At 43.2% G+C, this 14065-nt stretch overlaps 2 protein-coding genes across 2 annotated transcripts in view; both read left to right on the top strand.

The window, feature by feature from the left end:
- The first annotated feature begins 482 nt into the window (after positions 1-482).
- Positions 483-2448, top strand: LOC118417945. The gene is made up of 3 exons (XM_035823709.1): positions 483-699; positions 859-968; positions 1240-2448. The coding sequence occupies exons 1-3, from the start codon at positions 645-647 to the stop codon at positions 2011-2013; spliced, it is 939 nt and encodes a 312-aa protein (XP_035679602.1). The 5' UTR covers positions 483-644; the 3' UTR covers positions 2014-2448.
- Positions 2449-3458: 1010 nt separating this feature from the next.
- Positions 3459-14065, top strand: part of LOC118417345 (sodium-dependent noradrenaline transporter-like) — a 19402-nt gene continuing 8795 nt past the window's right edge. The window contains exons 1-4 of the mRNA XM_035822893.1: positions 3459-3825; positions 10964-11322; positions 11964-12098; positions 12656-12905. Of these exons, the coding sequence (XP_035678786.1) occupies positions 3779-3825; positions 10964-11322; positions 11964-12098; positions 12656-12905 (791 nt within the window). The 5' untranslated portion in view covers positions 3459-3778. The remainder of the gene's footprint in view (positions 3826-10963; positions 11323-11963; positions 12099-12655; positions 12906-14065) is intronic.

The raw sequence follows: 14065 nt of genomic DNA, 5'->3' as shown, positions 1-14065 counted from the left end.
CTGAGGCACATAGTCGAACCTCAATAATGCTGACAACCTTAGACAGTTTAAATGCCAAACATCAAGCTTAAGGAACACCACGCTACCATATGCCGTCGACCTCTTAAACGCACATTACACAATTAAGTGTCCCATTTTAATAATTACTAATCAGATGGACATCCTCTGTGTCATTGATTAAATACACCACTACTTTCCCATAACATTTATATTATATAACCATTACTCTCAAATACAACCGACTATAAACATACATACCATCCACAAAAAAGTAATGAATATTTCATGGAGGTGTGAGGTCCCCGAACTCTAGTTCTAGGTATACATTTTAATTTTTCGTTTCTTAAGTTAAAACATTTCGGCCGGGCCCCGGTTTGGAAATGTGACCTAAGCCTATCCAGGCCCACTAGTTCTACGTACTCTTGTTCTAGAGCATACCTGACCATAGTATGAACATTAAGATAATCCTAGAACATAGTTACAAAAGTTTGTTGTGGAAACAGTCGCCTTGCATTAGTTCCTGGAGATTTTTCTTACGAAAGTACAAGATATTAATCTGGTCAGGAAACCGTCACGTCAGAAGAACCCCCTGATGTAGCTGACTAAGCTGTGATCTAAAAACAACAATTGTAACGACAACGAAAATGCCGGGAAGTCTTACGTCTGAGCCTTCTCTATGTCAAACAGATACGTTGTCAGGTGAGTACCATAAGTATAGTCACGTTTGGAGCCACACCATTTGGTCAATACATTACCCTGTTATCATGGTTTTCACACCCTAGGACGATGCGATGTTTAGAGGAAATGCCCCCCTTGAGTGTTTGAGTATCCATCTGTGTGTAACGTTACATGTTTCAGAGTTCCGCTGGAGAGTACCACCGAAGGTGATGTGGAAGATGCGGATTGACGGTCTTCACGACCACGACTACACGCCGTCTTCCTGGCTCCACGATCTGAGGGGCAGACCTGTAAGCACTTCTGTTTTTTGTCGTACTATTGGTATTTTTAAGTATCTAATAGGAACGCATAGAAGACAATAAGGATACTATTATCGCTCTGTCTTTGCTTGTAGACGAAGAACAATTATCCCGCCTGTGATCGTTAACGTAAAAGATGCATCGTACTCCATCAAATCTAAGTCAGATTTTAATATTAGCAGATACCCAATTCCCAATATCCAAAGATGTTATTCAGATATGAATATGAGTATTTTGAGAAAAGAAATCCTTAATCTTTCAGAACAATCGCCCCTGCCGCTTTCTCAGTCGTCAGCTCTTCTCAATCCCGGAAACACCAGACGATGGAAGTTCTTCAGGCGATGACTCTAGCTGCAGCTTCGTCACAGAAGACAAGTCTGATGATCTATCTAGAGATTCCGACCCTGCTGAAAAACTGCCCAGCGCTCCGGGTGGGTGCAAGACCGGTACCGTGGGGCCCGGTCAGGATACTGACACGTCGCTGGGTGGTCATGTTTCGAAATCACCGCAACTTATCTTTACCAAAAGTTCGCGTATGTCGTCAGGACATCGCACACACTCTGCAGCATCCCACCGGCGCCCAACTCCGGGAACGGCTGATGTTGCTCAGGTTGTTGCCGCACCGTCTCCAATGTCTTTCCTGGACGTTTCAACGGGAGCGGTAACTTACGACAAACCACGTGTAGACCAATTAAAGGCAAGGAATTGTTCCAGCAAAAGAACAGAGGTAGACAGCACTGATCCTGCCTACTCGTTCCCCACACCGTACTCAACTGTGGAGTCCAAACGTTTTGCGCAGGACAGGAACCTCACCGCATACCTGTCTTCATCCGGGAACTGTCGCGCAAAGGGTAATGGGAGTGCATGGCAACAGGCTATGGTCACCGGGAGCCGGAAACGTGTAGCAACAGCAGTGGACGGTGTTGAAAAGAGCACAGAATCTCTCGACCGCGACACACGTGCGACCAAGAGAAGAAGAATTCAAGAGTGGCTCGAGGAGACTGACACCCGGTACACACGGCAGAATGACGCATGACTGGAGTCTGGAGGGCTTCCACCATGTTTTTATCTTATATACGGTGGAATATATTTCGTAGAACCCTTCTGGTTAAATGTTGTTTGTTGTACCATGTACCATCCCAGGAACAAAATATGTTATAAAGGTCATGCAACATTATCATTTGTGTCAAAAGTTGTTTCATGATACAATCATTTAAATGCATACTCTCCTCTTAAAAGTCTTTCTTAGAGAGTAACGTTAATTGTTTTGAATCTTCAGATCTGCCGTGGAGTTTATAGAAAAGTCTCAAACTTTCCCGGCGATTGTGGAGTTTATACGAATAGTTGCCAACAGCTTCACAGGGCCAATTCCATGTCTGAGGAGTTTATACATTGTAAATACAAATAGTTGTAAATATAAAACCGAGGACCTACTGATAATACTGGTCTGGGGTCGTGATTTTCCTTGACTTGGCTGTGTCCGTAGACGGCCGTAGACGGACTAATAAATAACCATGGCCGTGGAGTTCATTAAGTTTGATCTAGTGATGAAAACCCATGAGTGTGAAGTGACTAGTGATAAAATCTACGGCCTGACCGTGGATAGCATGGCTGTGGAGTTTAGAGATTAGGCCACATTGGTGTCATTATGTGGATGACATCCTCTGGGAGCCCCCCAAGCTGATGCGAGCGTGCGAATGGAAAAAAAAAGTTTGGCCAAAAGACGAAGATGAAAACGAAGTGGTTAGGAAGATTGAACAAAGACCTAAGGAACATGGTATACCCGTATACCGAACACTATTTCTCCATTTTTGTTTTTATACCGTCGTCTTTTAGCTTGGAATTGACATTAGTCTATGTTTTCCAATGTATTCCCTTACAATATGCGGCATATATTTCCTCATTTTACCTTGTACAATTTACACCATGGTTAATCGTTTGAAAACTTTTTAATGGTCGAATATTGATGCGCATGTGGATGTCATTCATATAATCAACTCATGGCCTTAGTTGTTAATTCAAAGGCAGTTGACCCAAAAGCTGCAAAGTTTATTGAATAATGGTTAATGTCCCGGGACGGATTGATACTAGTCTGGGGCCATGGATTCATAAGAGTTAACTCCACAGCTGTGGAGTTTATAGATCAGTGGCAGACTTCATGGATGTGGGCCCCACGACACTGGAGTTTAGAGATTAGTGGTAAACTTCGCGGCCTTGGACTCCGTGGATGTGGATACTATGTAATAGCAGTATTTACCTCCAGAATGATGGTGTAGCCGGAATGTTATAGCGTATTTTCCTAGAAAGAAGACCACGGCACTTCCTGTGCTCTTCAAGGTTTCCTCCGCAATTTCCAACTGTTCTTCTATAAATGGAACCTCTAAGATGTGATTTTGTACATTTTATGCAGAGATGATCAGAAACTAACTGGAATTGATTTGATTTGGGGTGAGAGATATGTTATTATTAGATACCAGCGGCCTACTTACAGGGGCTCCGTGACAGTGTCTTCTTGGATACCGCTACAATTGCGTAATGACTGATCATTAGTAGGAATTCCCACGGATCAATCCTGTTTCTATGGCTAGCGGAGCCGTCGCCTGGCCTCCACAGTTTGGATTGTCACGTTGTGTCGCACTGGTCAGCGGACTGGGGGATGGTGCATGGCGACTCGTCTCAGGCCCATCTTAACCTTAGAAACAAGACGTTTATTCCTTGGACTCAGTAGCTTACATTAGCAGAAGTAAGCTAGGAGACAGTGACAATCAAAACTTCACAATAGACGAAGACCATCGACAAGAATGCCTGGGTCTAAGAAAGAGATGGAGACTCAAGAGTCATTGAAAAAGTAAGTAGCCTTCATTCTGTGTATATAGAAGTCGGAGATTCCATACTATCGCAATGTTTCAAAAAGAATCTCACACAAGATCATTGTTTATACATTTATTTTGTCTATCTAAAATATTGACGTATGTACGTATTGAGTCGATGTTGATTATGACCAAATGTTGGAATAGAAATCAGCGTGATACCGATGTCAAAGGGTAGACTCAAGCACAGGAGCGAGCCAAGAATGCAGCACCAAGACATTATTCAACACCATAGTTCAGCAACATTGGGCGAAGTGACTTAGCTTAGTACCAAGGACAAGGAAACATAGTTCAGGGACACGTTATTTAACACCATAGCTCAGTACCAAGGACAAGGAAACATAGTTCAGTACCAAGCACAGGAAACATAGTTCAGTACCAAGGACAGGAAACATAGTTCAGCACCAAGGACAAAGAAACATAGTTCAGGAACACATTATTTAACACCATAGTTCAGCACCAAGGATAGGGAAACATAGTTCAGCACCAAGGACAAAGAAACATAGTTCAGCACCAGGGACAGGGAAGCATAGTTCAGCACCAAGGATAGGGAAACATAGTTCAGCACCAAGGACAGGGAAACATAGTTCAGCACCAAGGATAGGGAAACATAGTTCAGCACCAAGGATAGGGAAACATAGTTCAGCACCAAGGACAGGGAAACATAGTTCAGCACCAAGGACAGGGAAACATAGTTCAGCACCAGGGACAGGGAAACATAGTTCAGCACCAAGGATAGGGAAACATAGTTCAGCACCAAGGACAGGGAAACATAGTTCAGCACCAGGGACAGGGAAACATAGTTCAGCACCAAGGACAGGGAAACATAGTTCAGCACCAAGGACAGGGAAACATAGTTCAGCACCAGGGACAGGGAAACATAGTTCAGCACCAAGGACAGGGAAACATAAATCAGTGATAACGACGAGAGACATGTCTTTAGAGATTTTATTGACCCACCCCTTTATCTTAATAAAGGTGTGATTCAATCTTTTGATACCCCTAAACATATCGGAGTGAGTTTAAGCTCCAATATGCCATACAACGTTCATATCAATCACATTGTTTAGAAGGTTACCAAAAATATTGATCTTTTAAGTGGTTTACAGTGCAGTGGCTTATAATTGGTTGTTAACATAATCTACTGTTACCATCAAGGACGGGAAACGTAGGTTGACAACAGGGATGGGGGCATAGTTCAGCACCAAGGACAGGGAAACATATATGACGATGCCATGTTGACGCTCATTTACTGACTCCTGCAGTATCGTTAGGGTGACCCTATAGAAAGTACATTTAGTAGACCAACGTTTCTTCGCTATATCTTGTGACTTTCACTTATTAGTGATACAACGTCTTCCAACTTTGCAACAAGACAAAGGGACTGACATGTCGACATTTAAGTCAAACAAACTTGGAATTCCCCCAATTAAGCTCTAAACGTCTTTCGTGAATTGCAATCATTTCGTATGCTTGAGTGTTTCCCGCCCATATATCTAATAAGGTCGCAAGGACCATGGTAATGAACTAGCTCTGATCAAACACGAAAATTATACCCTTGCGTAATCACTTCCTGGCGACATTGGGATTATGCACGTAGTCAGGACCGTGACGTAACATGTAGCCAACTTGAGCGAGAGAATGGACAGCGATACAAATAGCTGCTTCTTAACGTCACATAGGAGGATTTTTAACCAAAGCATTTGTTGGACTTGGATTTTGTTAGTATCAAAGCTAACAAAAATTACTTTGTTATGTAGATTGTCGTTGAAGATAACGATATTCTGTGGGGTGTTAGACATAACGGGTTTATACACAAGCTCAGACCAGTCCCGTACACTGTGATCCAGGAAAAGCGTCCTTCTTGTAGGAGGATGTGTAATGCCTGTCAAAATTGCAAGGGGACGCTGCGTCATGTTATAATGACACTATTGACAGATAGCCTCTTTGGCGAGGTGCTCCTTTTTTCCTGCTAAAGATTTCAACCATGTGTGTCACTCTCACCAGGGCAGGGGAATTAGTAGAAAATGTATACCATATGAATTGTTTCTTCTTCAATAGTTACTTAAATAATTTTGGCACGAAATCTTTGAAATTTCTTAAAATGAAATGCTCATTGTTTTAGCTTCACACATCCGTAACAGCTGTTATTGTGGAACGACATTGAAATCTTTAGGAGAAATAGCCAGACCGCCTTTTCGGCGTCCTTCGGCAAGTTGGCAATGACCTGTATCAAGTGAAGAGAAAATCTCGAAAGCAGACTCATGTTTACAGTGGGGGTCAATGCCATTCGTTTTGTCACTTTGTTGTAAACCACATTTCAGTTCTTAAAAGCACATTTCTTACATTTCAAGGGCCAACTCAAGTGTCTGACAACCAAAAATTTGGACTATTTGGGTGATGTTCAATAACGTCCTTTCGTGCAAATTCCACAGCGCAGAATCTAGCGTAGGTCACTGATTGTGATTGGAACGTTCGGAATCGAAAATCCAGGTGTGACAAAAATGTTCTCAGCTCAACAGACGTCTTTATTTGGTAGATTCTGTTGGATAGGTCTCAGACGAACCTAGTTCTTTCAGTCCAGCAAGGGTAAGTAAACTGTCTTTTTTGTTAGTCTTTGTGAACTCTGAACGTTTTCCGTAAAACACGCTACTAGCTACGACCGACAGCCTATTTTAGACAGTTTTTTTGTTGTGACGACAATACAACTTTGAGACAACTATCGCGAACATTTCACCTTTTACGGTACTGTAAATGACTTTTTGTTTCAGTTGGCGGCGATTAAAATTCGCGGTATGGAAAAATATTGAACTTTCTTGACGGCTCCCAGTTTGCGGTTGAGACAACTGTAGACGTACAGTCACATGATAATAACGCCGACACTTAAGTCGGAACGTCCAGTAGACAGAGCTTGCTGGGCCAAACTGGCTGTCTCATGGCATGGTGGACGACATGGGAACCCCTAACTGTAACTTATGTGTGTTATTCAGAAAACAAAACCACAGCATGAACTTCCGAACATCTAAAGTGCATGAAATGCTGCCAGCCGCACAGGTGAAGCTAAGAATTGCCACCCCTGTAAACTTGTGACTCCGTAAACTAGAAGGTGGCAGGCCTGAAAACGGTCGCAGTGCCTCGAAAAGCACTTTAAACACTGACCCTAGGTTTCGGCAGACGTTTCTTGTGCTGCATATATGTATATAGTGGATTCAGATACTACCAAATGACATTTGTTGTGTAACTGTTAACTCCGACGTTCTACCTCATAAAGGCGAAGATATTCAGCGATTTTGATAGACTTTATTACCAAGACTTGTAGGACTTTTGTGTTTCTCAGTAGATGACCTCGCAGTGCTCCCTGCGGCACCTTCAGAACCAAATGGGAGGTAGTCGTATTTTGTCAGGAAAAAAAGGACATCTGTATTTCCTATTTCAACGGACATCGCTAAGCGACTGTTCATGATCCTCAATGCAATTTCATGCACGTCACTTGGCGGTCTGGAAACATCGCGGAGAAGCCAAGGTCACGACAAACGGCGGTTCTTCTGTTTGCGCCCTGCAGTCCCATGGGGGCACCTCTGGCGGACACATACCGCGAACGCACGTGGCGAAGTTAAAAGACTGATGACATAGGAGGAAATCCTGTCGTTGGGTTGATACCCTGTCGAATCTTGACTTCTGTATGATGTATGCGTACATGTAAGGGCAGATGTCTTCGAGACCTGCACGCAGGACAGTTATTGGTGTGGCGTGAATAATATCCAAGCAGATCCTACGGTAGCCTAAGATAGTCAAAGCTGTCAGAGGAGTGAAGCCGGCTTGGAGTGTGTTTGTCACCGGTAGCCAAACACATTTTCACTCTTCTAGATACTATCTTAGGCTACCGTAGGATCTGCTTGGAGATTGTGGCGTGAAGTTTTATGAGGCACATGACCGTATAGACAAAATAGATATCACGCCGCTCTGTAAACGCTGGTCAGAAGCGACGACGTATTTGATTTGTTTTGTTCTTGTGAAAATGGTCTGACAACCTGATTCCTGGTCTTGACATCTGCAAATGCTCTAGCGCCATTTGGTTGAAGATAACACATTTTGGTTGGAATCCTAAGAACAACTCCTTCGTAGTGAGTCGACACCCTCTGAACTCTGGCTATATTTTACCTATCTGTGTTCCAGCTACTCTTTGAGAATATGATTATCATCCTTCCATTCTAAATGGGCAAGGATGATCTAGGCTCCCTTAATATAAATCTAAGTTACCTTTGTTTCAAGTCGATAAACAATATTGATATAAAGATATTACATCAAGTTGCCGTTTCGTTATCTTGTTTTCCGCCAATAGATGTATCTAAACTTACTTTGGGTAACATCACCATCACCGGCCAAGAGTCCCATAGATCAACCATTACCGACCTCGCTGGTCTGACATGTTGCTGAACTTTGTAAATCTGGCCAAAGGCCACGTGAAGGGTCATCTGTTAGCCGGCGGCGATGGAGCTGTCATCACGGCAAGGACAGATCAAAGACGGACTGCCCATCTGTGATAAACTGTCAGTGAAGATGTGTCTTATCATCAGGACACGTTTATAAAGATTGGACAGGGGTAGAAGACGTAACCTTGCGGTCTCTGAGTACGAAGGTTACACGTGGCTGGCATGTACTAAAGCAGTGAGCTAAGAAAAACTTTCCTTATGGTAGCAGGATGGTCCAAATGCGACATGCGCACGCTTTGGTGCATATAGTTTGGTTGGTTTGGTTTGGTTTGGTTTGATACAGATCTCCATTAGGGACTAATATGTTACCATTCTTCCTGGAGTCCGGGTGATTTGTAAAGAGTCACCAACTTGGTGATGGTGGCGCCCATCCCAATTCCTTAGCCCTGACGCCACACAACTTTGTGCTATCAATAAAACAGGGAGCAAGTCTGGCAGTGGTGTATGCTATTGGCTCCCATAATCTTTCCCAAGATCTCCCAAAGCTGAGTGCTAAGCACAGCAGAAACAAAACAGCAAAAGAAATCATGATGGGCTAAATCATATAGTTGACGAGTAGACGAGTATATTGCTCCTTCCTCAATGGCTCTTCAGATATCAAACATCAAAAGTAAGATAATGTTTGTTTGTTTTTCTTTTCCCATTTTTGACTACTATACTTCATACCTCGAAGTTACGACAATGAGAGCGGTGGGTTGGTCATGGCAATACGGAATGTACTTTCAAATAGAAATAGAGAAAATATGCGATGAGTTGCTATAATGCCTCTTTTCCTCGATGTTTGAAATGGCGGTGTTGAAGATTGAGAGCGGACTAAACAGTATTTCGGGTGCCCAAAGAAACGCGGGTCATTTGAACTTTCGCCAGATGCTCCTTTCAAGATCCTTGGGCGCTAAACGTTTCCTCAGATGACCCTCGCCACGGCTAAAAACAGACGATTACTGACGTCAGGGTAGGACGTGTTTGTAAATTTTTGCTCCCTCCCTAGAGGTCATCCATCATTTTTGACACGAAGAAATGTCGACAGGACCAGCGGGTGTCTTAGATTATGTTACAAGATAAACCAGGTGCGAGGAAAGCACCTCTCGCTGCCCCGTCAAATGTGTGGTCACCTACGGCGGGGTCAAGGCCTGCAGTCGGCAAGGTCATCTCTAAAAGGGTGGTTAAAGTAGTGAGTCCAACTATATAGTACTCCTCTTCATACATGGGAGGTCACCATGAGGCAGGCCAGGACAAGGAATAAGTCAGGCAGCTTAATGTTGCAGAATAATTCAAGTATATGGAAAACAATCTAAAGACGTATTGCTACAAAGAACAGTTTATAAACTTATAAATAACAACGAAGTAGTTTCTACTTCTACTCGCTGGTGGCAGCACTGCCGGACATCTTTCGAATTTTAGAACCGGACTTTTCGGTAGTCTGGTGTCCGGACCTAGTCTCTTCCTCCTCACACAAAAAGGAGAGAGACATGAAAGGACGAAGACACTCATCAGCTATAATATGTTGGTATACTTCTTCGGTACATGTCTATTGTGTACAACATAAAGTGCCAACATATCATGCTCCCTATCCTGGGTTCTTTGATGAGATGAATCGTTGGTGTTAATCTGTATGATAGATGCATGACGTTAGTTTTAAAACAAGATTAGATTTGATTTATCCTGCAGTACAAAGTGATATACAGCCAGGGCTACCCAACAAATAATAATCATCTAAACTGAGATACTTTGGGCACATAAATGGCTCGCTTTAATAGAGTGATTGACAAGATTTGACCCGGGTTCGTCTGTGTACCAGAGATTGGTGACCCTTGACATCCCGTCGAAAGTTTTGGAAGGTGTCGACAGTTACGCGGTCCGTCGTGACCAATCATATCGTTAGCTGATGACAGGTCGCTGCATGGGGGTGGCTGATCTAACCTTCACGTTCAAAGTTCACTGCATGGTCCTGCAATAAAACAGGTGTTTGATGTAGGAAATATTTATAATCATTCATCTGAGGTTTTGGATCAGGACCAGGAAGGGTGATTTCGTGGGTGGTTCTTGTGGACACAGGTAGGCGTTTGTCCAAGATGAGATCTTCAACCGCACTGAGAATAAGTTGAGCTTTTGAGCAATGTATGCACTCGGCTTGTAATTGTATGACCGTGAAATCCTGTTTAGTTTTGGATTCGTTAAAAATCTTTTTAAACGGCTTTATGTAAACTACTACGGGAGTATGGGATGTACAACAGGTAGAAAAGCCCTGAAAGAGTTGAATTTAGTGAATCGAACAAGCAACCAGCATGACGATGGCCAACAAGTGATCTTCTAGATCTACTACATCCTTTCTTTGAGCGACCGCCGGCACTTTGTATTAAGATCTTGAGATGTTGTCAACATTGTTGACACTAGTGGCGTGTGAACCGTTTACAAGAGTAGTGTCTGTAACGTAGTAAGACATTGTTTGTGCGGAGTACCTCTCTCAGGACTACCCCGACGCAACTGGGACTGCCTTGTATAAATATCAGTGTAGTTTGCCGCCCGGTGAGACTTTTGACAACCCTCCCAGTGCTGGGAACACATGACTTCATCAAGCTGTGAGTTGAGCGATCTCCAACAAAGCTATCGTTTTGTTTTGCAGATGTTCCGGGCTAGGTAAGGCACTTGTCCAATCTGTGGGAGGCCTGTCCCTCCAGCTAATTGTGGTGAAAAACATGGAGCTGCAGACCATCCGTTCGGAGGAAGGTCCGGCGAGGTTCCGCCAGAAGTCGTCGGTGGTCGTGGCCAGCTCGACCGGCGGGTACACGGTAAGCACGGCGCCGGCGGATAGCGAGGAGAGGTTGGACGCGGAGACGGGAGTGGTGTCGGTCGATCCCGCCGGAGACAAGGCCAGGGGGACGTGGGACAAGAAAACGGACTTTCTCCTGTCTGTGATCGGCTTCGCAGTGGACTTGGCGAACGTGTGGAGGTTCCCGTACCTGTGCTACAAGAACGGCGGAGGTGAGGAATACTCATTCTTCCTTTGACTGATTCTTACAAAGACACTTTTGATATGATCAGCCATATCACAACCACTGTAATTTCGTAGAAACACATGGATGAGTAGAAGATGACCCTTATTTCACAAGACATTATCATCATCCTTAAAGATCGATGGAGATCATGGCATTATCATTGTAATATTATCCTTGTGCGTTTTATTTTCAAGTTAGAGAACATAATTTTGATATCTGTCGATAGGCTGCAAAGTGTAAATAGAAGCAAACAATGTCGTGAAATACTGTACATATGGAATAAGTTTGTGAAACCAGTGAATAGAAATGTGCCTTGTCGAAATGATAGTGTCCTTTTTGACGGCAGTACATATGTGTACAACCTACAGACAGATGATCTAAAAGAATCTATATCTGTACAGTATGCAAAGCGTAGATGTTATCAAATACTAGTAGTCATGCATTTTATCATGGCTCATGAGAAATCACAGAAATCTTTGAGTATGAAAATGCTTGAAAAAACTCTCATTATTCTTGCACTCGAATCTCAGTCGCATGTACCATAGCAGGGTAGTTTTGGTACGATTTCAGTCGTCTTCCTCGATAACTTGTACGACGACACTCGATAAGTCAATGTGTTTATTTCAGGCGCATTCCTGATTCCTTATCTGACGTTCTTCCTGATTGGTGGGTTGCCGCTGTTCTACATGGAGCTGATTCTTGGGCAGTTCAACAGAACAGGAGCCATCAGCGTCTGGGAACACGTCTGTCCCATACTGAAAGGTACGGTCATCTGGTCATCATCCGCTCTCCGGTCTGTAGTTTTGTCGTTTGGAGCGTTTTTAGGGGTGCAAATGTGTTGCTCGTAAAGTAGATACTTACTGCTGTACTTATACATACACGTCCTAAATTATTAGCTTAGTGCATGGTGCGAACACAATAACACGAAAACATTCTCTTTGCTCACCTGTTGTGAAAAGAAAAACACCGGTTCACATCACATTGCTCACAATTTAGTTCGATCCGGTGTTCTGTCCTAAATCCCATTGCATATAACACTTCTTAGCTTTTTGCATAAACGTGAATTTGCATAGAACCTACAGATATCCCTGTGTCTGTCCAAATGCAAATCAAAAAAGGAATTGTCATAAGTTAGTACTTCGTCTCCTATATGGTGGAAAGGGACAGGATAACGACGACCAGTTGGTTCCCTTGTCACACAACCGTTGTTGCTTCCCGACCACCACTCCCAACCAGTGTTGAAAATTAAGACGGTTATCCTATTGATATATCCATATGTGTACCAGCCATAAGTTCAGACATGTCGTTTGTGCCCGCAGGTGTCGGGTACGCCGTCATCATCATCGCCTTCTTCGTCGACCTGTACTACAACGTCATCATCACCTGGTCGTTCTTCTACCTGTTCGCCAGCTTCACGACCAAACTGCCCTGGACGTCGTGCGACAATGAGTGGAACACGCCCGACTGCATCGACCAGCTCACCGACGACTTCGTCAACGGCACGGACGGCTTCAACGCCACGGTCAACGAGACGCGGCGCGGGATTTCACCGGCTGCACAGTACTACGAGTACGTAAACACAAGGTTTCATTTCCCAGCAGTGGGGCAAAAATGTGCAATTAAGGTCTTCATTCATTCATTATTACTACACTTGGCAAATGTGGGGTGCACGGGGTCATGTAACGTATTAAGCTGTTGTGTATTTAAACAAGGACGCAGAGGTTTTAATTTTGAAATCTGTCATGCTATCGATCTTGCGCTCTTTTGGAACTTCACTTAGCCGACATGACTTTCCTCACTCCATCCAGGTGCAAAAATGGGTACCTGACTTCGGTTGGGGAGGTAAAAAGGCGATGAAAGAATTTTTTTAACCTTTGTTGAAAAATCATAACAATTACACACATTGTGACACATTTACATGTATAGCTTAATAACTACATCTCCGACTACGGCAGATACATAACTAAGAAATTTAACAATTGGTTCTCGAAATCCTGGACGTTGTTACATTTACAATTACATGTATTCGTTACAGCTTCATGACTGCATCTTCGACTATAACAGATACATAATAATGAAACTTTACAATTGGCTCTCGAATTCCTAGACACTTACATCACTTTCAAACCATTAACACTACCTTAAGCATACTCTAGTAGTCTATGTTTTACGGCATGGAACATGGGGTAAGCATTGCTAATGGCGGTGCAGAAAAGGTAATATTTGGCCTGTAGGATACACCTGTTCAAAGTTTTATTGTTTTCAAGGTGGGACAAGTGACCATAAATAATCTCATTGTTGGTGAGACCTACGGGATGCTGGTATTCTTTTTTCCACCAGTCAGTGAAATCTTTCCAGAATGTTTTGACGGTGTGGCATTCCGCGAATAAATGAACAATTGTCTGCTTTTCTTCGCAATATGGGCATTGGTCAGAGTCTTTAATTTTTATCTTTTTCAAGTATGCATTGGTGGTCAAGAACCTGTGTATAATTCTGTACTGAAAATACTGCATTTTGGTTTCTTGTGAGCATATATAAGGTAACATATAGACTTTTTTATGTCCTCTTCATCCTGTAAACATCGAGTAATTTCATCTTGCTTGGAAGGTGGTTGCACTATTTTATCTACGAAGAGCTGATATAATTGTTTGCATTTGTAGCTGCGTGACGATCGAAATCGGGTTTTCTATTAATGGGGTCTGTTAACGTCCTTTTCCATCCGGGGGGAA

The sequence above is a fragment of the Branchiostoma floridae genome, chromosome 6, assembly GCF_000003815.2.
Source record: "Branchiostoma floridae strain S238N-H82 chromosome 6, Bfl_VNyyK, whole genome shotgun sequence".
In the NCBI taxonomy this organism is placed as follows: Eukaryota; Metazoa; Chordata; class Leptocardii; order Amphioxiformes; family Branchiostomatidae; genus Branchiostoma; species Branchiostoma floridae.
This window is presented reverse-complemented; position numbering and strand designations above follow the sequence as displayed.

Bases quoted from the DNA above. Each gene is read 5' to 3' on its own strand.
- LOC118417945 (XM_035823709.1), top strand. From the start codon at position 645: ATGCCGGGAAGTCTTACGTCTGAGCCTTCTCTATGTCAAACAGATACG. The intron at 700-858 runs GTGAGTACCATA...TACATGTTTCAG, and splicing joins TCAAACAGATACGTTGTCAG to AGTTCCGCTGGAGAGTACCA. The intron at 969-1,239 runs GTAAGCACTTCT...TTAATCTTTCAG, and splicing joins ACGATCTGAGGGGCAGACCT to AACAATCGCCCCTGCCGCTT.